The 22,879-nt window shown below is 38.4% G+C and overlaps 1 protein-coding gene across 4 annotated transcripts in view; it reads left to right on the forward strand.

Annotated features, from left to right (window-relative positions):
* COL19A1 (collagen type XIX alpha 1 chain) overlaps nucleotides 1-22,879 on the forward strand; it is a 209,722-nt gene that overhangs the window by 120,898 nt on the left and 65,945 nt on the right. For all 4 annotated transcript variants that reach the window (XM_075087052.1, XM_075087050.1, XM_075087053.1 and 1 more), the window contains exons 16-17: nucleotides 403-456; nucleotides 16,176-16,229. In XM_075087052.1, coding sequence (XP_074943153.1) covers nucleotides 403-456; nucleotides 16,176-16,229 — 108 coding nt within the window. The remainder of the gene's footprint in view (nucleotides 1-402; nucleotides 457-16,175; nucleotides 16,230-22,879) is intronic.

The following is a 22,879-nucleotide window of genomic DNA, read 5'->3' on the forward strand; positions in this document are numbered from 1 at the left end:
TTTGAATTGGAGTTGTAGAGTAGGTTGTCATTCATTTAATCTAACTTTTTTTTCTTTTTTTCTTTTTTTCTTATGGCATCCTAACTTAACAAGATAAATCACTTTTCGTATAACACCATAGTTAAATATAGCTATGCTTAAGTAGTGCTGACTTACCTCTTCTTTTCCAAATGATTCAGCCTTTATATGGAGGAATGTGATTAATAATTATTGTTTGCATTTTTTCTTGTACCTGAATATAACATTATCCTGAAATAAGTTATTCATAATAACTTATTTTTATTATTGGAAATAAATGCTTTGTCTTGACATCTGGCTCTTTGGCTTAGTCTTACTTCTATAGAATAATAAGGTATGAAAATAACACTGAATGTTATATTTGTTTAATGTTTGTATTTTCAGGGTTTGCCAGGGCTGGAGGGTCCCCAAGGTCCACCTGGCAAAGAAGGTCAAAGGGTGAGTAAACTTGGTGAACAACTGGTGAGTGTGCTAACTGACCTTGATATGTGACTTCGTTCTAAGCAGTAATAAAAAATGAAAAGGTAGCAGCTGAGTATGAAGCATGCTGACAGCAAATTGAGCTTTGACATTTGAGGTTTCTCTTCAGTTGAAGGAGATTTAACAATTTCAACCATCTAAAGTGTTTTAATGACTGGCAGCACAGATGTAGAATATTGTCATTTGTGCAACATGATTCTGCTGTAATTTTAAGTGAAAGAGTATCAAAATTGCTCAGAAGTTTTCATTTCATTGTGGGGCTGGGCCATACCGTACAATGTCTATGAGGTATAAAAATAGGAATTTAGGGTCGTTATCTAAAATATTAACAGAAATCAGTACTAGTGATGCAAGTTTTGTTGTAGGTGCCGTTATGCAAGTGTCAGAGCCTAAGATATATATACAAAGGTGAGAGATATATAGTAAGGGGTGAGGTGGGGAGAGGTTATGCCCAAGACAGGAAATAAACCTTTGGCTATTCAGAATTTTAATACAGTGAAGTAACTGACTGATTTCTCTGTATTATTATGTTCTTGTTTTCCCAAAACTATTGAATTTGGTAGTTCAATAGAACAGATAACAAATATTTATGATTGTGGTATTGCAAGAAATAATTCAGTTTTGAGAGTTTTTAATCTAGTCTGCTCCTAGAAGTTTGGGGAAGACTCAAACATTTCAATATTTTTATTAATTAAATTGTCCCCAGTTTGAGGTTTTGAAGTTGGGTGTCTCAATAATTCTTGGTTTGTTTAGGCATCTTGGTATTTAGTATCTCAGTTAAATTATCTGAAGTGGAAGGTTTTAGTATTACTCGTCATTGATCTGAGTCAACTACAGTGAGTTATTAAAGGCCAGTTTAATAATTCCAGTAATACTAATAATAATAACAGAAGACCAGTTCTTGAACAAAATGAGTAATGGCGTGTAGGCTTCAAAGTTATGTTTTATGTTGTTTTTTAAGTTATAAAAACAGTACTAAATTTCACTTACATTGAACATGTAAATTTGAAAGCTGAGGTTAAGTTTCACATTAAGGGTCAAGAACCTGTTCAGAAAAAGTCAACGTGGTAAGGGAGAACCAAAAGTTACATGGTGAATAAGCTATTGAAGCATATTTAATAGCATATTAACTTGCTATTGAGGATTTTATAATTGCTGTCACTCTTACTGTTATGCAGTTAAGTATCCAGAATACTGAAAAGGTATGGATATCCAATTTCAGCATATTTTAGTGTTCTTCAGTGGAGTACTGAATCTGCAGAAACAGACAGTATATTAGTTCTCCTTTAGGAATCATTATAAATATCGCTGCATTTAAGAGACATCACTCTTTGAACTTAATTTTTTGAGGCAAAGATTCAGAGCTAACACACTGTATTATATATAATGGTGGATAAATGAATTTGGAAATACTTTTTTTTTTCCATTTTGCAGTGGGAATTAGGGGTTGATACATTCATCATGGACATTTCCTATTTGCACATAAAATTGAACTGCTGTCTCAATCCAGTATCTATTAATACCCAATATCTATAAAAACAGGAGTACTGGTTGTTTTACAATCTCAGCTCAAGTTGCCTCAAGCCACACAATGGGAACAGCCGACTGTAGAGCCTTGTCTTTATCTTTCTACCAGTGAGATGTTCACAACAATTATCTTTCTGCTGGCCACCCCTGCTCAAGCATTAATAACATAATTTGCAATCTTAATTCAACTCTGATGTGCATTTGCATTTCCAATACATTTAATTACACAATAACATACTGGTTGTAACAAGATCTCTGCTCTGTTTAATGACAAACAGAACAGTGCATATATAATGGCTATTAAATATTCCTTTTTATTTAATTATAGATGTCATGTTCCTCCGTTCTACTTCCAGCAGATCCTCCAAATCTTTCACAACAGTGAAATCCCACAATCCCACAACACTATATGAAATTATTGGTTTTGTCATGGACTGTCTTCTGAAGATTAAAGCATAATATTGAGTGTGTAACTAACCAATGAATTTTTCTTCAACATATATTGTTCAGACCTAAAAGTGATATTGTGCCTATTTTGCAGACTGGAACTCCAAAATGTTTGAAAGTATCTATTACACTTGGACGCCACACTTTGAGAACATGAATTTTTAAAAACTTTCCATTTGCGTTGTACTTGATATATTCAGATTTTTAATTCCCACTTACCTCAGCAGCATTTTTAAGCGTTCAACTCCTTTGAAAATCAGGCTTAGATTAATAAGGAGTTGAGAGGATAATCATTAAGCGTGTAAGGTAGAGACCTCTCAACACACATTAAAGCAAGATATAAGCAACCGAGGAAAATTAACAGTGTTAATGATAATATTTGTCAAAACTGAAAGAAACATGTAGAAGGCTCATGTTAGAGCTAGTCACTTAGGTAAGCAACGGTACAAAATGAGATCGAAAGGGAAGAAAAAAAGCCATGCCAGTGGATTTCTTCCGTCTTTGAACTCACCTGAGCCATGCATTTTTATTTTCAGAGGGTTTTACATGGGATTTTATTGTAACATCCAAGATCAGAGTTTAATATTAGAGCTACTAAGAAATACCAAAGGTGGGACCCTGTCCCAGAGTGGGCACCCATCTCCCTGCATTCACTATAGAGGGAACTAGGGCAAATGTACCCCTATTATGAGGAATAAGTCTGGGTTAGTAGTATTTCTTTCACCTCACAGGAATAATCTGCATCAAAATTATATAGTAAAAACATATAATAATTATTATGGAAATAGAATAAGTGTAATTATATATCATTGTATAATTATAATAATCATAAAGATTAACTGAATTGTAGAATTTTAGTTCAAAGTTATGCCAACCTTAAAATACTGACATATATGTGAACTTGGCTTACAAGCGCAAATTTACAGCATCACTGAATTAGATGATGACTACAGGTTACTTATTTCAAGAGCAAAGGGGGATCAATGCATTATTTCAAAGAAGGTGGTAACAGCTTTTGTCCAATGGATACACTATAGATAGAGTTATGTGGTATCATTTGAGCCAACACGTGATTATTAAAATAATAAATATGTCACTTTCTGTGGCTTGATCTGATCACTCCTATATGATCATTCTGGGATATGATCTTGCTCCCACGTCAAAGAGCAGGTTAGGTTCTTACACATTTATATGATGGTACACAAATAAGTCAGCCATGGAACTTGATGACAGAAGTGTGTGAAATGTCTCCTGTCCAAGATGGTCTCCCTGGATGCTTTCCAGATATCCCAAAGGATGAAAGAGTTTGCAGAAAACAGCATACACTAATGTGATATATTTACAGAAATGTGCTGTAGGGAGATCATCCAGAATGAGAGAGGTGAAACCCTGAAAGCTCTTTGACTAGATCTGTGCAGCATTAAAGGATCCTGTATCAGGATGCACGCTCTATTTTTTGGCTTTGCTTGAGAGAAAATTCCAAACTCACTACAAATTTGATGTAGTGCAGTCATGGAGAAGAACCAGTGCAGTGTTAAATGAAAATTGGATTCTTATGCATATTACTTCTTTCATACTGATATAATAGCAAAATTTATAAATATTTCTTTTCTGAATAAACAAACACATTAATAGTCTAGCATTTAGCAAGTGTATTGGTTATGTTTATACGAGTAAACTCGTTAGTTCCTGTTCTTTCTCCACTTATTGTGACACCTCTTTCTCTCATCTCCTTTGTTATGTCCTCTTATTCTGCATATAGCTGGCTTATGCAGGGGAGAGCAACCTTCATGAGCAATGAGGTAGTCCAAATATTGATCTTCAGACTTATATAGCTTGTTTCCCTTACAGAGCAATAAAGAAGAACAGAGCTGTGAGCCTACAGTGAAGCAATCAGCTTTCTGTTTGCTACCATACTTCTGTATCTACACAAATGAAATTACTTAGCATTTGTTTTACCTCTGAAAAAAAAAAAAGATATTCAGTGGTTCATCATACGTGGTGCATCCTCATTTAGGGTGTTACATTGGAGAGTAAAGTAATAGTTATTCTTATTTCTGAATCTTCAATTAACCTGAGACATATACAATACTCAATGAAAGGTCTTTTTTTGTTGTGACAATCTGTCGAGTGAACTTAAATTTTGTATGAGCATCTACTGCCCTTATGTTTCTCCTTTTGTCATGGTACCCAGTTACACTCATGGTGTTAGCCAGCATTGTGCTTTCCTGTGGGTGCAAGGACTCCTCAAACCTTTGCTGTTCTTACAAAAAGACTAGTGCTTGTCCTTGCTTTAGCACTAGTGACTAGTATAACTTTGTTTTTTTGTTAGCTTTAGTGAAGTGTTTTAAGTTAGACATGAGGCCTTGCTAAGTAAAAGCCTTTGTTTTTAATTCTGGTCACTGGGAGAAGTGGGCCAGTAGGGACAGCTACTCCTTCCCTTTTCCTCATTCCTGCATGAGATGCTAGACCGTTCTGTGGGTATTACTTTCATACATAATTTTTCAGTGTCCCTCATGTTGGCTTCAGGATTCAGAGCAGCATGTTATTGCTGCAGCAACTTGATACTATTACACCAGTGCTCAGAATGACATCAGGAGCTTCAGAAAGTAGTAAGATGTTACTCAGAAAAGTCCCTGGTCCAATATTACTTACCAAAAAAAAAATAGAAGGATTGGGTGGTAACCTAACATTGCGTGGAATTTAAACCACAGTGGACAACTGCGCCATCTTTCTGGTTTTCTTTGTTAGGCAGGACTTTATTATTTTCCTCAAAACTCCTGCACTGTAGTTAAGTATACCTTTCACAGAAGTACAGTTTTTCACCTGAAAGACATCAACAACAGAGACTTCACAAGTCTCCTTGATTTCTTAGTCCTAGTGTTTCTTGTCAATCCCACATTTCAAAATGTGCTTTTTATTTTACACTTGAGCATGTAGCTTAAGCCTTCAACAACTGTTTTTTTTTTTAATGTCTGCTTTATGTTAAAGAGATGTTTAAAGTTTTTCCTCTGCAATCAAATCACCAATCCATTTATTTTGGGGAAAATTCAACTAAGGCCCTTCAGCTCCCCATGCAAATAATTTTCAAAAGTCTTCAAATATTTTTGTCATGTTGCTGTGCTTTCTTAAATGGTTCTACTACATATAATTACAGACTGCATGGAGTTTTCCAGACTCTGCCTTTACTATGTTAAATGCAGTGAAGTGAAATTTATATTTCCAAAATATAAGCCCAAAAGTCTGGGAAATCGATGCTTAATTTCATTGGATACCTTTATAGCAGGGATTTTCCCTGAACTTGATGCATTTTTTATAAATCCTATTTTTTCTGAAAATAGTTTTATTTTTTACTATAATATTCTAGTAAATTCCAAAAATTCTCTTAATGCAAAGCCTCAAAGCAACTTTGTTAGACAGCTATACTGTGAAATCTAGAAATGGTCATTTTTCATTCTCAGTGTGCCTGTGGAAGAGCCAGGCCCCATATGTAGCTAACACACACAGCATTTTGTGCAGCAGTTTCTGCTTCTTTGAGATCTTCTTGATACCTTGAACTTCTGGGCACTTTTTCTGGGATTTGGGTGCTTCTGGGAAACCTCTGAAGAAACTGAGGGTGCCTGCTGCTGCCAGGTAAGGTTAAGGTAAGGGTTAGCTCTAGCAGGTTCTAACGCACTCCATCAGCTGTCCTTGAACAAAGGGTGCCTGAGCCTTTGTTATAGCTGACCCCTGATTAATGAGGGTCAACAACCTTTTTGGCCCATGCCAGGAAGAGGACTATGTAAGGGCCAGGTGATGCAGCAGTTTGTGCAGTGAGAACAGAAGCAGCCAATAGATGTGCAGCATTTTGCACAGCAGTTCATGCAGAAGGGCACAAAGAAGAGGCCAGCAAACCTTCTCTGTCCAGCATACACATCCTTAAACATGATGGTCACAAGGCGCAGGACCTGGGTGCTACTGAAGTAACTGTTTGCTGCTGGACTCTTGCACCCAGGCAGCATCAGGTGGAGGACACAGCTCAGTAAGTCCAGGGGGCCTGATGGGTTGCATCCACAAGTGCAGAGGGAGCTGGCTGATATCATTGCAAGGCTGCTCTTGATTATCTTTGAATGATCATGGTGACTGGGAGAGGTTCCTGAAGACTGGAAGAGGGCAAATATTACTTCTATCTTCAGGAAGGAATATCTGGGGAACTACAGGCCAATTGGCCTCACTTCAATCCCTGGTAACGTGACAGAGGAAATCCTCCTGGCAAACATTTCCAAACACATGAAAGACAAGAAGGTGATTGGGATAGTCTGCATGGATTTATGAAGGGGAAATCATGCTTGACAAACTACGTTGCCATCTACAATGAGATGACTAGCTTGGTGGGTGAGAGGTGACCAGTCGTTACTGTTGACCACAACTTTAGCAAAGCCTTTGACACTCACTCCCATAACTTCATCTCATCAACCTCACAGACAAGCTGACAAAGTACAGGTTAGATAAGTGGACAGTGAAGTGGATTGAAAGCCAGCTGAACAACTGAGCCCAGAAGGTTGTGATCAGTGGTACAAAGTCCAGTTGGAGACGAGTCACTAGTGGTGCACCCCAGAGCTCAATACTGGAGCCAGTACTGTCCAGCATCTTCATTAACAACCTGGACGATGGGCAGAATGTAGCAGAGAACTGGGGCAAGAGGAAGCACATGAATTTCAACGAGGGGAAATGCAAAATCCTGCATTTAGGGAGCAATAACCCCAGGTATCAGTTTACATTGGAAGCACACTGTCTGGGAAGAAACTTTTTTGAGAACCTGCTGGACAACAAGCAGACCGTGAGTCAGCAACGCACCCTCGTGGCAAAACAAAAGGACAACGGTATCCTGGGATGCATTTGGAAAAGCATTGCCAGCGGGTCAGGGGAGATACCCTTCCCTTTTGCTCAGCACTGGTGAGACCACGTCGAGGAGGACATGGACTTACTGAAGTGGGTCTAGCACAGAGCCACAAAGCGGATTAAAGGGGCTGGAGCATCTTTGATAAAAGGAGAGGCTGAGAGAGCTGGGACTCTTCAGCCCAGAGAATAGAAGGCTCAGAGGGGATCTTACCAGTGTGTATAAATACCTGATGTGAGGGAGCCAGATTCTCCTCAGTAGTTGCCAGTGACAGACCAAGAGGCAATGGGAACAAATTAAAAACCAGGAAATTTTATCCGAACACAAGAAAACACTTTTTTATTGTGAGGGTGGTCAAATACTGTAGAGATTGCCCAGAGAGGTTGTGGAGTCTCCGTCTGTGGAGATATTCAAAAGTCAAGTAGACACAGTCCTGGACAAATGATCCTGCTTGAGGAGGGGGATTGTACTAGATGATCTTAAGAGGTCCCTTCCAGCCCAGATGATTCTCTGTGTTTTTATTTAAATAGGTCTAGCTTATTCTCAGTATAGCTGCCAACAACTTCATTTTTATGGATTAGTAGGGTTTTTTGAAATGTTTTATGTGTATTTAAACAGACTGATTCTCCACTGCGGTGGTTTCCCTGGTTTCAGTGATTGAATCCAGTTCAAACATTTACAAATCTTTCTACGATACCGCAGCTGTATTCCTGACTCTGTATTCCTTGGGAAGTTCCAGGTGTCTTGAAGTAAATATTTTTGAAGCAACTTCCTTATTTCCAATTGTTGTGTTTATAATACCAAATACTTCACTTAAGAGGAGGTTATTTTAGCATTATCTTAGTAATAAATTAAATGCCTCATAAAACTGAGAGTCCTTTGGGTTGTCATATCCAGTGTTTCAGCATTGATTTCACTAAAATTATGTGTTTGGAGGGACCTTGTGAAATTGCAGCATTTGCCTTATGTTAATAATCAATTACTCTCTGAGATTACAAGCCTTTCTAATAAAGCACAAATAAAATTATTATGACACAGTATAAAATCTTCCTAAATAAATGGGTGGGGAGCTGTTAGACTTTCTTAACATAATTATTTAGAGTGACATCTAGATTAATTTAAATTCAAGTTGCATTTATCTGGTGTATAGAACTTAAATATTTCTTTGACATAATTTGTTTTCTAGTTCAGTGAGTAAATGCTGTACTCAACCAATTATAAAACAAGCTTTACAGAGCAATGATAATTACTGCATAGTAGGTCAGGCTCCTGGCACAGAGCAAACTGAATTTTTCACAGCTACAGCTCTGGAGTTTTGGAATCTCTTTTAATCTTCTAAGTCCTTCTTGACTTTGATGTAAGTTGTTCTAAGTATGCAAAGCTCCAGCCTGACTTTTAGCTTTACATTGGAGTGCTGTACCTTGCTTCACTCAGGTATTTAACAGTCTACAAATGGTTAATGTGAAAGAAGGAGATAATGGTCATTTTTTCTACCAGATTGCCTCTCTACCTTAAAAGCAAAGTAAATAACCAGTAACATAGGATACAGCTTAAAAAAAATATTATATTTTTCCCACTTTGGCATTTAAAAATGGGATGAAAAAGGTTGTAATTTAGAATGTTGAAGGCAAATTTGTCAATTAGAAAATAGTTCTGTGGCTTTTTAATTTCTTTGTTATTTTCCATTGAAGAAATTCAAATATAACTTTTAATGGAATAGCAGAAATTATTTCACTTTTAAGATCTCATTTAAAATTTTCAGGGTCCCTTCCAAATACTCTATTATCGATATTTCTTTTAATGTCTCTTAGCAAAAAGTAGAGCAATATAAGAGAATAGGAAGTTATTTCTCATAATTAAAAATTAAAGTGTTCATTACAAAAATATCTAAATATAGTTGAAAAATATTTCTACAAGTGATTTTGAATTTAAAATGCACTTTTGCAAATACAGTTGAAAAATTGTGATGGAATTTGGCAAATTTGTGACGGATCTGTTGGCAAAGTTGGTTGTGGCATTTTATTTCTTGGCACTGCTATGCCTGTTTAAGGACTTCTTTTATGTTTGTTAAATGTGTTTGAATAATGTTATATATTCTGGCTAGGCACTCTCTTTTACCATTTTATTAATACAAAAATGAAAAAACTAGAGTTTATTGGAATCATTCCTAAAATTAGAAAGCCAAGGCTGAGTTCAGGAATGCTTCTGCATTAGTGAGGATCTCCCTAGCGACTTCTCTTCCAAGACAGGGGATTAGGGTCTGCACGCTCTATTCTTCTGTGAGCCATGTTTCGGTGAAAGGCTTTAGTGGGATATGAGGGGCAGACTTTCACTTGTTTTCTGCAAATGGCTTAACTTCTTGCCTTCTGGTCTTATTTCCTGTGAGTTTATTCAGGTTTAACATTTAATACAGACATTAATTTGTAATACACTGGTTACCGTAATACATCCTCAAGGCCGAGGTTAATAGGATTGAAGAAGGAATTGTACATTTAAGTCCTAGTGCTGTATTACTGAAGTTAAAAAGATTTCATTGACTGCAGCATAGATTTCCAATTTAGGAAAAAGAATATCCAAACTGTAAGATTTCTAAGGCATAAAAAGCTTTTGCAATTGCAACACTACCAAAGTTAATAACAAAACTCTTAAGAGCAGTTGTGCAGTCAGGTGTTTAAATGTCAAAACCCTCTTTAAATATTACCAAACTTTTGGAGAAATGCATGATGGAAAATAATGGCTCTGTATGCAGCCTGTGCATTTGTTGTAGGTTTGTAATTTTCACTTTCTGAACTCTCAAATAGTTAATTGGGATCCTGGAGAACCTTCTCCTGTCCCACAACTGATGGGTAGCACTGTTGTTGGATGGGTGATTGCTCGGATTTTTGTGATTAATTCTAATGTTTTGTTTCCAATTAGCTCTTGAACTGGATTTCTTACTGATATTGCCATGTGACGTCTGCTTTCATTCCCCTAAAATGGAAGTGTGGCAAACTTTTTCTGGTAAACCATGAAGCAGTGGGCTGTCACCAGCTTTGGCGTGGGCTGGGTTTCCTGTGGGTTAGGGTCAGTTGGAGCTCTGCAAACTCCAGGTGAGCTGCCAGGAGTGCCGGGTTGTGACTACAGACAGAGGGAAAACTGGGAAGTTTATATGCACTATGCATATCAGCTCAGAGGACTGAGATGAATGAAAGCCTCTTTTCTGTACTCTGAATTAGCATAGGCACTGGGACTTGTCTGGCTGCTTGGTGGCAACTTTGGGCATCTGGAGAAACAGTCTTTTAACTGCCCAGAGCTCCACTCACATGGCTGTGTTTAGATGCCCAAGGATCTGGCGGGGTGTCCGTGGGTTGGGCACTCTGAGATGGAGGTCTTTACTTTCCACCTGCCTCCTGCTTCAATCTGGTTTTGAGGACTATTCAAAAGAATCTTAGTTAAGCTTGGCAAACGTTATGTAAGTCTCATCAATCTTGCATTATAACTACAGTAGTTAAGACTTTAAATCCCAACTTCCTACTTTCTCTAGAACCAGTTCCTGTTTTGAAATGTGATGATGTGTTTTAGGAAGTGCTAATTAGCACTTTCCCTTGAAAATTCACACAGGCTTATACTAAGAACTTTTCCCTTCATACTCAAGTGTGGGTTCTTTAAATTATTAATTCCATAAATCATGTCAGTGTTCCTACATAACTCAGGGTGATTTTATCCTAAAATAATCTGCAGCTTATTTTTAGACACTAGGATTATCGATCTCACTCTTCTATAGTTAGAGATATGTGAATAGATGGATGCAACATGATACAGCAGGGGGTTACAATACAGACTTTGAATTCTTGCATTGTGTGTTGGACCTGCAGCCGTGCCCAGGGGTGGCAGTCAGAATCAGAGCACAAGCTTATGGAAGGATGCACAGACTCTCTCTTCTGAACAGATTTTCATCTAATGTAAGGCAAAGCTCATCAAGTCATTTGGATTAACAGAAGGGGCAAAAGAAGAGAGGAATAAAGAGTGCAGTTGACTGCGTACTTCAGCTAGGCACTCAGCTGGGGTTTGCTGAAGCATATAATTTCTCATTTATTTTATTTTTAATATTTTGTCTTTTTGCCCCTAACCAAGCAGTTGTTACTTGGATGATTTGTTTGTATATTGTAGCTGAAGTTTGTCCTATGGAAAAGAGGAAAGTAGCTGACTGTCCAAATTAGTTGAGGGCAGGCATTTCATGAGTCAAGGGGACAGGATGCAATAGCACTAACATTTAGACAACTTCTTATCACATTGCCAACAAAAATGTGTGCAGCACAAAGGAAAAAAACTAGCAACTGTTTTGGTTTTCTTTTCCTTAGATATTATTCTAAGTATCGTTAGACAACTTGTTGACATCGCTTATCTTTTTTAAGTTCATGTAGGTGGCATTGCATCTTTTATTTAGTTAAAGGAAGCATGTCATGCCTAGAAAGTTATTTATATTTTGAGTGGTTTTATAACCTCAATATTTGCTCATTGAACTCAACTAAATAAAGGTAATGGGCCTCCTGTGCCGGCTGCATGCCCCACGCACAGCACTATGGCAGCAAGTACAGCCCTCACGGGGCTACTGAGATCTGCTTCTGAAGAGGAGATGGGAAGCGTGGCTCTCTGCTAAGCCCACTCGATGAACCAGAGAGAGCACCAAGATGTTTTTCACTACTTTCTTGCTAGAAGGAAGACTCAGAATCAAACTGTAAATATTTAGTCACAGTCTGGCTCATGGTCTGCTCGAGGCGAGGCCATAATGGGCTTATCAAAAACATTCTTCTAATTGTTTTAATTATCCTAAATAAAAACATAAACTACTTTACTTACACTCTTACTGTAGTATATATTTTAATTTTTTCCATACTGATGCTGAGAAGTCATAGAGAAGCAGCAGTGCTGGCAAGTAGAAGGAGCTGTGTGTATTCCTAACATTTAAATCCCTGTATCGGAAAGTAATTTCTGAAAGGTAGTGGCCTTTTACGTATTTCTGTGTTAAATTAAAATATCAGACAGTTTAGCAGGATTCCTGTAGGGAAAAAAAAGGGGCTTTTGTTCCCCTAGAAAAGACTGATGCTTCATACTGATCTGTGTGATTGTTCTACAGGTTTTTTTATACACATGTCACATAGTATAATGACTAATAATATAATGGTTGGATAAAAGGTAGGGCAAGTGTTTCTTCTGTGTTTCACCAGGTAAGTGTTTGGGTAATTAATAAATGACAGTGAAAAATAACTACCCCCAATTTGTATTTTTTAATAACTGATTTTTCAGAAAATTTGTCAAGTTTTGGCTTTGCTATATGTCATACATCACATTTTAGCTCATCTTGTAAATGGAGATAAAATTGCCTTCTCAATGTATTCCATGTTTTCCTGTGTAATTAACACCTCGTTCACAGCTGTGTCTGTCAGTTAAAGCCCTGTCTTTTCCCCCGTGACACTTCCTTGATACTTTGTTTAGACTGCTGAGATTTTAAGTGTCATCCTCAGGATACTTTAAATAAGTCCAAACAGGAAAAGGAAGGTGCTTCAAGAAGTCAACAGTACAGATCATTATAACTCAGAGGGACTATTTAGAAAGTATGAAGCAATTTATCTTAGTTTATTACTTACATCATTACCTCTCAATCTGTTTGTCATGCTTTCTAAGGAAAGTTTACTGTTTTTCAAAAAAGTCAGGAAATATTACTTTCCATCTCTATTTCTAAAGTAGAGATCAGTCCAAAAGTCTAGATCTAGCTAACAACAACCTCCTTTTCTTGTGCATGTATGCCTTTCCGGGTACTGTGCCCTCTGTCAGGCTGGGCAAGCTACTCGGTTGCCCAGTAAACTGCATCAATGAACTGATCAAAGTCAAAACCAACTCTACTTTTTTGTGGGCCAACCTTAGCCCAGATGTGTTTCCAGCTCTGGCTTGTCACAGGGCTGCGTGGGCAGTGTTACCAGTAAAGCAGAGGACATGCTGGGGGTGGGTGGTAAGGGGCAGTATATCCTTGAGCCCAATATAGGCACCTAGTACCGTATTTTGGTTCTGAAAATTTACCCTGAGCTGCCCCAGTTACAGGCCTGCATGTGCAAGTACTGGCAGGATTAAACAGCTCAGCACATAACATATGTCTCAGCTAGTTAAGACCCAGGAATTTGGCACTCTAAATATGCTGAGGTGTTTGGGGTTTTTTTTTGTCACGCTGCCCTTAAAACACGCTGACTGACTGAAGACCTTCATAAAACCATTGTGGCAGCGTACGTGTATGTGGCACAGCCTGGTGGATGAGACACATCCCCACAACCCTAGTTTGGTTCTTTCTTCAACTTGAAGGGCTCCAAGTGCCTACCTTCTGCTTCTCAGGAAAGTCCCTGGCATTTAGGCAAAAGATTACCCTGGTGAGATGCAGGGTGTGAGGAAGAGGGATTTTCCACCCTTATTGTCATCATCTTGTTTCTACTCAGCATAGATCAAGATTAATGAGAGGCAGAGCGTAAGAGTGGTTTCCTAAAGCTTAGGGCTCTCACCTGGAAAGAGCAAAGCTGTTTACTGTTCCTTAGCTTACTTCTGCAGTTTATGTGAGGTCATGCTTGACCAGTCTGATAGACTCCTAGGATGGCATGACTGGCTGGGTCAATGAAGAGAGAGCAGTGGATGCCGTTTGCCTTGACTCCAGCGAGGCTTTTGACACTGTCTCCCATAACATCCTCATAGGTAAGCTTAGGAAGTGTGGGTTGGATGAGTGGACAGTGAGGTGGATTGAGAACTGGCTGAACAGCAGAGCTCAGAGGGTCATGATCAATGGTGCAGAGTCTGGATGGAGGCCTGTCACTAGTGGTGTTCCCCAGGGGTCAGTGCTGGGCCCAGTCCTGTTCAACATATTCATCAATGACCTGGACGAAGGGACAGTGTCCCCTCAGCAAGTTTGCTGATGATACCAAGCAGGGAGGAGTGGCTGATACACCAGAAGGCTGTGCTGCCATCCAGCAAGACCTGGACAGACTGGAGAGCTGGGCCAAGGGGAACCTGATGAAATTCAACAAGAGCAAGTGCAAGGTCCTGCACCTGGGGAGGAACAACCCCATGGACAAGTACAGGCTGGGGGCTGAGCTACTGGAAAGCAGCTCTGGGACCTTGGAGTGCTGGTGGGCAGCAAGCTGACCATGAGCCAGCAATGTGTCATTGTGGCCAAGAAGGCCAACAATATCCTGGGGTGCATTAAAAGGAGTGTGGCCAGCAGACAAAGGGAGGTTATGCTCCCCCTCTACTCTGCCCTGGTGAGACCACATTTGGAGTACTGTGTGCAGTTTTGGGCTCCCCAGTTTAAAAAGGACAGGGAACTACTGCAGAGAGTGCAGCAAAGAGTTACAATGATGATCAAGGACTGGAGCACCTCCCTTATGAGGAAAGGGTGAGAGACTTGGGTTTGTTGAGCCTGGAGAAGACTATGGGGGAATCTGGTCAGTGCTTATAAATATCTGAAGGGCAGATGTCAAGAGGATGGGGCCAGACTTTTCAGTGGTGCCCAACGACAGGACAAGGGGCAATGGGCACAAGTTGGGACACAGGAAGTTCTGCCTGAATATGAGGAAAAAATTATTTGCTGTGAGGGTGACAGAGCAGTGGAATGGGCTGCCCAGGGAGGCTGTGGAGTCTCCTTCCCTGGAGACATTCAAGACCCACCTGGACATGGTACTGTGCCCCCTGCTCTAGAGGTACCTGCTCAAGCAGGGGCGTTGGACAAGATGATCTCCAGAAGGCCCTTCCAACCCCTGCCATTCTGTGATTCTGTGTTTTAATAAAATACAGAAGCAGGCTTAGAAGTAGGAACCATAGCTTACAGAAATACCCCTATGTGTTAATTGTGAGCTGTCAGCATGCGTTTTCATTTTTTAACTTCTTAAGCCAAGTTTTCACAGGTACATCCCCCTAATGCTTTTTCGTAATTTACATTTGCCATATGCAAGGGAGAGGTTTAGTCTTTTTGGATATAATACTTTTTTTTTTAACATCACACCTAAGTATTAGTAGTTCTCAGTTGTTGTTTCTAAAAAATGTGCATCAGATTTCAGCTTGGCAATAAAGATGTAAATGGCTGTAAATTACTTCCATTTTACGTTGATCTTCCTAAAAAAAACGTGTGAAAACAGCAGTTGTTCAAGTGAGTTCTGTACTAAAAAATTGTAATAATTACACATGCATGTTTTTTAGACTCTGAGTGGAAAGTCTTGCGTTAACTTAAGTAGACTTTTATGGACCTTAACTTTTAACGCAAATGATGTTGCATGTGCGTTATATACACAGATGGTAGTAATTGCACGAGGAAGGTGAATTGGTTTTGCAAATAAATTTCTGACTTTCCTGCTTGTTCTCACATCCTGGAGAAGAAGGGTATGGGTGTTTGTTAATTGGGTTATACGGCACATACGCATTACTGTGCAAGTCACGGTGACTACTGCAGCACAGTTTAACATCCCAAGGTCTGGTATATTCAGATAAAATATAATTTCTTTTCACCTCATCAAGATGCTCTGTTTATAGCCCTATCAATGTGCACTCACATTTGAGATATAGCTTTAAAATGTGACAGTAAATGTTACAGTGATGCAAATATACTGTTTGTCATAATTATTAAAAACAATTTTAAAATTACTAGAATTGGGTAGCATTGCCATGACTGATATAGAGTATTCTTTTGGATAGTTTTTGAACTTTTTTTATAGTAGGCAAGGTAATATATCTTTCATTTAAACAAAATTCTTATTCCAAATCAGTCACTAGCTGTAACACTTATAAACATCTGTTGTTCTTTTTTTGTTTCCAGGGAAGACGAGGCAAACCAGGCCTCCCAGGAAAACCGGGGCCACCAGGACCTCCTGTGAGTAACTGTCGAGGGGAAAGGGGAATTTTCACTCTGTCCTGGAACAGTGAGCTTTGTTAGCATTTTTACAGCAGGTTACCTGATCATACTTATGGTTGAAAACAATTGATTTCTGTTTACTCTGCTGCATGAAAGAGCTGGTATTCCCAGCCTTTTGATAGAGCAGAGGTAAAAGGAATAGGTCCACAAATACAAGAGACAACACAGGAGGGAAAGAACAAGATGCAGACTTCAGTGAAGGAAGCAGAAATTGTCTGGCATTTCAAACAAAGACTGGCCATGTATGCTAAATGTGAATACTGTGCATTCATTCACTTTGCAAAATGCGTGATGCTCCATAGAAGATGGGATAATTTCTGTCTCAGAGGGGTAATTTGAAAGATGAAGGACTGTGTGAAGCATGTGCCAACTGTCTGAATGGTGGGGCGGATTATACCCAGCACTGGAATGAGCACTCAGCTGTAGTTCAAATGAGTTTACTGAAGAATTAAAAAGATTAAGAAATACATGACTCTATGGAAGGATTTGTAATATGAAGCACTAAAGGATTTAGCTCAGATCTAAGAGGTTTGGGATTTTTTTTTTAAAGACATACATTATTTCAAATTTGAAGTCAGGCATGGATCTATTTTAGGAATGAACACAGCCTTTCTTTGGTAAAGGAATACTTGATCATATTTTTAACATTCCCTATATGTTGTATTGTAAAAATGCTGTCATGCACAAATACAAAGCAGCTATTTGTTTGTGGATTAAGTAAACTTCTGCTGCTTTACATTCTTAGTATAAGACAAGGATTTCATAATTCCTTTTTCTGCTTACTTGAAATAGGTAAAGGCCAGTAGTTTATGCATCAGAACATACGTTTCATGTACTTCAACCTCACTGCAAGGGAAAACTATTCTTATTGTAGATAAGAGAATAATGGACTGCTGCATGAAATACAATGAATAAAATGAAACAGATGTAACAAACTCATCCAAAACTGAAACTGCATAAATTTTATAATTTTTCCCCCCTTTTCCTTGCAAAGTGAGTTCAGAAAGAGGAGTTGATGATGGTGTCCATGTATCCAGCATAAAACTAAATAGTTAAAAATCCCTCCCTCTCCCTCTTCTCCCCTGCATATGATCATATTGAAACGTTGTTTGAGTTTTTTGTACAGTTCGGGCTTCCTAATGCTGAAATGGTATTGCAGACTGTGGGAGTCAAAACAGAGGAAAGGAATGATGCAGAATCTTTCTTAAAACAAGGCCAAAAATTACTTTTAAAAGTAAAAGAAAAGAAAAAAAGAAAAGGAAAAAAAAAACATAGCGGAGGTCAATGTTAGACCTAATCTACTTAGCTTTTCACTGGACCACAAGAAGCTGTTTCTCCGTTACAGATTTCTGCCACCATAGGTTTGCTGGCGGGTCGCATTTGTGAAGATATATGATCCTTGACAGACATACCAGAATCCTGAGTGGAAGCTAAATTGCGCTTTTATTACTGAGACCTATTTCAGATTTTCTTACAGCAGATGGGAAGCTCAACTTTGTCAGCATGGCAGCATTGCTACGAGGAGCTCTGCGTGGGTACCGTAGCCTAGCACTAGAATTCAGACAAGCATTCCTCAAGCAATCACGGCCTAAATATTGGTTAAAGGTATTTGTTTCTGGTATAACTATCTTGATGCAGTTCTTACTTTGGATACAGCTACACCAACATCTTGTGTTCCTCTTCCAAGATCGAGAATATAATGCATAGAAAAAGCATACTCTGAAAGCAGTAATGCCTGTTAATGCACATTGGCAGTATCCACATATTTGAAGTGCTACAGCTTACATGTAGTGAAAAGACTTTAACACCATCCGTCATTCCTCCTCACTTTTTCAAGGTTCAAACCATATTAAGTTTTTGCTGTATTATTACACCCTCTCTCCTAATAAGTAGTGGTACATGGATATATTACTGGCTTTTACTTTGGCCTTTCCAAAGTGCAACACAACTATCGCACCTGCAGTGTTGCTGTTATCTAAGTTTGGGATATACAGGGTACAAAAGACTTAACAGATTGACCAAACATGTAAAATTTAGACTCTCCAGAAAAAAGTAAGTTAGGTGTTTGTTAGATGTTTCAGAAGAATATGATATTTGTATTTGATAAAAAGGAGATTCAGTCATTAACTGTTAGGGTAGCTACAGTACACACTGCATTTTTGAAGTTAGTAAACTTTGTATATTTATTTATCAGTTTATGCCATGATGTTAAGTACTTAGTTTAGACATTAGGGGAACAACCAGGTGTTCAGTAGTGACAAAAACAACAACAACAAAAAAAAGTGGGATGGAAAGTTCTGCCTCCCTGAGGAAGAAGTTAATGAACAGGATACAATTCTTGGGATTTGGTATAAAGGCCAGTACTAAAAAAGTATGTGCAGGGAGGGATTATGAGACCACATTCTGAACACTGAAAAGGGCTTTAAATTGAACACTACTAAGTGGTGTGACTTTTGATTAATTAAAATAATAATTTTTTACCTACTTGTTGCATGGTCATCAAGGTGCTGGAGCATGTCCAAAGAAGGGCAATGAAGTTGGTGAAGGGTCTAGAGAACAAGTCTTATGAGGAGCAGCTGAGGGAACTGGGGGTGTTTAGCCTGGAGAAGAGGAGGCTGAGGGGAGACCTTATCGCTCTCTGTAACTACCTGAAAGGAGGTTGTAGCGAGGTGGGGGTCAGTCTATTCTCCCTAGTAACAAGCGATAGGATGAGAGGAAATGGCCTCAAGCTGCGCCAGGGGAAGTTTAGGTTGGATATTAGGAAAAACTTCTTCACTGAAAGGGTTGTCAAACATTGGAACAGGCTGCCCAGGGAGGTGGTTGAGTCTCCAGCCCTGGAGGTATTTAAAAGAAGGGTAGACGTGGTGCTTGAGGATATGGTGTAGTGGAGGACTTGGCAGTGATAGGTTAGTGGTTGGACTCGATAATCTTAAGGGCCTTTTCCAACCTTAATGATTCTACGATTCTATGGCAGCATTTAAGATTTTCTTTATATTCTTATCTGCCTCTAATCTGATTTTTCTAACCCTCTCTAGATACTTCATGTTTTGGTTTTTTTTCCCCTAACCTAATTTCTGGGGATTTTTATTCAGTAAAACTGATGTTTGTAGTGAATTTCGAGTCCCTTAACATCATCTGTACATCTTTGGTTAAAAACCTGGATCAGGATTGATTGGCAATTGGTGATGGAACTGCTCAGCTAAAGTGGGACTCTCTATGCAACTTCTTCCAGGTGTCCTTTCTTTTGTGTCATTTTTCCTTTATCCTTTCCTTTATGTAATTTTTTTCCCCTTTGGAGCAAATCCAGTTCCCACAAAAGGCAAGGAGTCAATGAGGATTTTTATTGAAGGGTTATAAAAAGTATTTTGGTAAGCCTACCCAGACAATGATCCTCCTTTGAGTATTTTTTAAGCTTTATTAAATAGTATAGACTTTTAAAGTGTTCTGTTATTCCCTTCTGGTTCAGAATTCATACAGCATTCTTGCTGTATGATGTTGTTTTGACTACTGTTCTGTTATTTCAATGCTGGAGATCTGAGATGTGTGCTCACGTGTGTCTCACTCCAGCGGGTAACAATTTATGCTGGAAACAAGGAATCCAAATGGCTTAAGTAGAACAGCAGCTCCCTCTAGTGCTTTTTGATCCCTTCCCCCCTTTTAAAGAGTAGAGAGCAGTTTAAAGCTTCTGTTAAATAGACTATTCGTTTCACTCTCAGAAGCATTCTGAAAATTATGATTGTGAAAACAAAATCTCTGTACCCTTCAAATGTATTTCATACATTTTCTTGCTTGTGTTTTCTTCTAAAGTCTTCTGAAAGAGATACTGTCTCTTTCACATGCTGTTAATCTGCCCTGCATGGCTCTTCACTGGGATTGAAATGCTGATTTTATGAAACAAAAAGAAATACTGTCGTAGTAGGATGCTGTGAGGTTGTACATGCAGCATTTTTATCTGACTGCAGAACTGAACCGATAGCTTTCTTCTCCCGTAGCTGCTATCAAAAGTATCTGCAGGACCTAGCAATGCACAAGGGGTTAGCAGCAGACCATAGCTTATTTTGCATAGGTGTAATGCATTGCTTTCTAGTTCTCGCACCGTTTTTTTTCTTCAGTACTTAAAAGCGAATGTATGGAAGGTCTCTGAACTTAGTATTTATACACTGTTGGCCTAAGGATGTACAGGCCCAGTTCTGCAGTCTTCACTTAGGCAAAATGCTTTTCTGATCTTGGATTGTAGAATTACTATCTGCCTGTTTTTGTGTCAAGTTCTGTTAAGAGGACATAATTAATTTTTCTGTTTGTCCTGCTTAGAACATAACCGCATGTTGTCTGGCACTGTTTTACATATTATGGTCGTTTGTGGCAGGTTTTGGGGTTGTTTTTGTTTTGGTTTGGTTTGGTTTTTTGTTGTTAGTTGGGGTTTTGGGGTTTTTTTTATTTTTACTTTTACATAAATCAGCAGCCGAGTATTTCTATTTACATAGGTAGGCTAGAGGACAGAAAAAGGAGTTTTACTGTTTTCTCCATTAAGCGTTAATTTTATCTTTTCTGTCCCAATTTTCTGTCTCTACTGGAACTGTTATGACTGGAGGAATTCCATTTCTGAATAGTTCCCATTTTAGTGGGACATCAGATTGTTTTTAAAATAGAGTGTCAAGCTAGAGTTGTGCTACAGACTTCCACCAGTATAGTAGTGTTCTTTGGGGTGAGTCTGAGCATGACTTCTGCCCAGTGTTACTGTTTGGCAGAAGGGAAGTGCTATCAGCACTGGTTTTAAAAGTAGGAAACATGAGGACTACCTGATTTGGCCGAGTGCCATCTTGTCCAAGAAGCTGTCTGTGGCACAGCAAGAAAATAATCTTTGGGTGTCCTAAAATTTAGGACAGGTTAGTGAACTGCAGTCACAATTATTCATCCTCTTAAACCTGCTGTTTTCTGCCAACGAGTCTGAAGTTATTGTTTGCAACCAGAATAGATTTATTTCACAATTGCTATCGCCCTTGAAGCTCATCATTCAGTTCCTCATTTACCTTTGCAAGGGGCTGAACTTCATATATTTTATCTTCAAAATTATTCTTGCTTGGAAGATTAGTTTTGTATTACTTCTTAAAGTCTTAAATTAAAATGGGGTTTCATTTTTGTTTGTGTTGCATGTGAGGCAGTGGAGAAGTTCACATACTACTTGAATTTCTTCATTTAATTCCATACACTTTTGGTCTCTTGTTATTCAGTATGTCTGTCAGTGCCACCAAACTAGTTATCTTAAGTAGCCAGCAGTTTGCCTTGGAAATCTCATTTCCTCTGCCTCAGGAAATACTGTCATTCCTCTACCAGTATTTTGAAAGTGAATGAATGTTATCAGTTAATTGCAATAAATAGAAATTAAAGCAATGATAAGTGAAAATTGTCTGTATCATTTCTGGTATTCCTGGACTTTTCAGCTGCTTTTTAGAAGAATATTGGAAGTGCTTATGTGGTAGGATGGGGATGGATGGCAAGGGTTGGTCATGTCGCTTGTTTCTATGCATTTAAGTTTTTAAAATCCATATCAAAATGTAATGTATTTAATGTATTCTATTGTGGCAGACATCATGTCTTCATCATTCTTTCCATTTGCTCTTTGGAATAGTTATACAATATTGCACATCTGCACTGATGAGTTTCATGATTTTTTATGTTATAGTAATCAGAAAAACGGTATTTTATTTTAATGGGCAGGCACAGATCTGAAGTGGATGAATAAAGTGATTACATTGAGTCACTTGCACTGCTGTGTTCTCTGAAATAGCCTGTTCTTGAGATGCAACCAGTGCAATTTACTTGTTACACTTTTTACTGCATGGACTGTGAGACTGGGTAGACTTTTTCAGGAGTCTCATCTTTACAGAAATACCGATGAACTACAAAATTTAAGGGAGAAAGATGTATTACAAATGCCAGTAATTTCAGTTTGGAGCTATTTCCTTATAAACACTTGTATTTTCTATTCCTGCCTTGTCCATAGAAATAACATCTGAAACCTGTTTGTAATTTTGGAAAACAATCAGGACACATTTTCAATTCTTTTCTGATTCGTACAACTGTACTCTCTGTGCGCTTCAGTTCTCTCAATTACACAACTTGATATTAAAAAAGAAAAAGGAAACCCGGCTCAAGTGAGCTTTTCACTGGTATTTGGAAAGCAACAAGTCTGAAAAACATCCAAAGTGGCAGATGTGCAAAATTATCATTCAAAAGCTAGAAATCGCCTGTACAATAATTCTTCAAGTCCCGTTAATTCTATTGCTTCTCCACTTGCAAACCAATACTACTAGTTCTTGTTTTGTCTGTAGAGGCTTCAGAGTGGATTATACAGCTATATTAGTGGAGAGAAACAGTGTGGAAGGAAGAGGGAGACTAGTGTTTAGGAAGACACTCGAATAAAAGTATTTTCTGTTGTACACTCGTTCTATTAGTTTTATTTTTTAGAAAGAATGATGGAAAGATGAAAATTTACATAAATTTAATAATTTTGAAAATGGAAAGGCTAAAACAGAGAGGTGATTTACCTCTGGTAGCACAAAGGCTGTGGCATAGTCAAGAATGCAACTCAAAAGCCATAAGTTCCC

This window comes from Phalacrocorax aristotelis, chromosome 3 (genome assembly GCF_949628215.1).
Source record: "Phalacrocorax aristotelis chromosome 3, bGulAri2.1, whole genome shotgun sequence".
In the NCBI taxonomy this organism is placed as follows: Eukaryota; Metazoa; Chordata; class Aves; order Suliformes; family Phalacrocoracidae; genus Phalacrocorax; species Phalacrocorax aristotelis.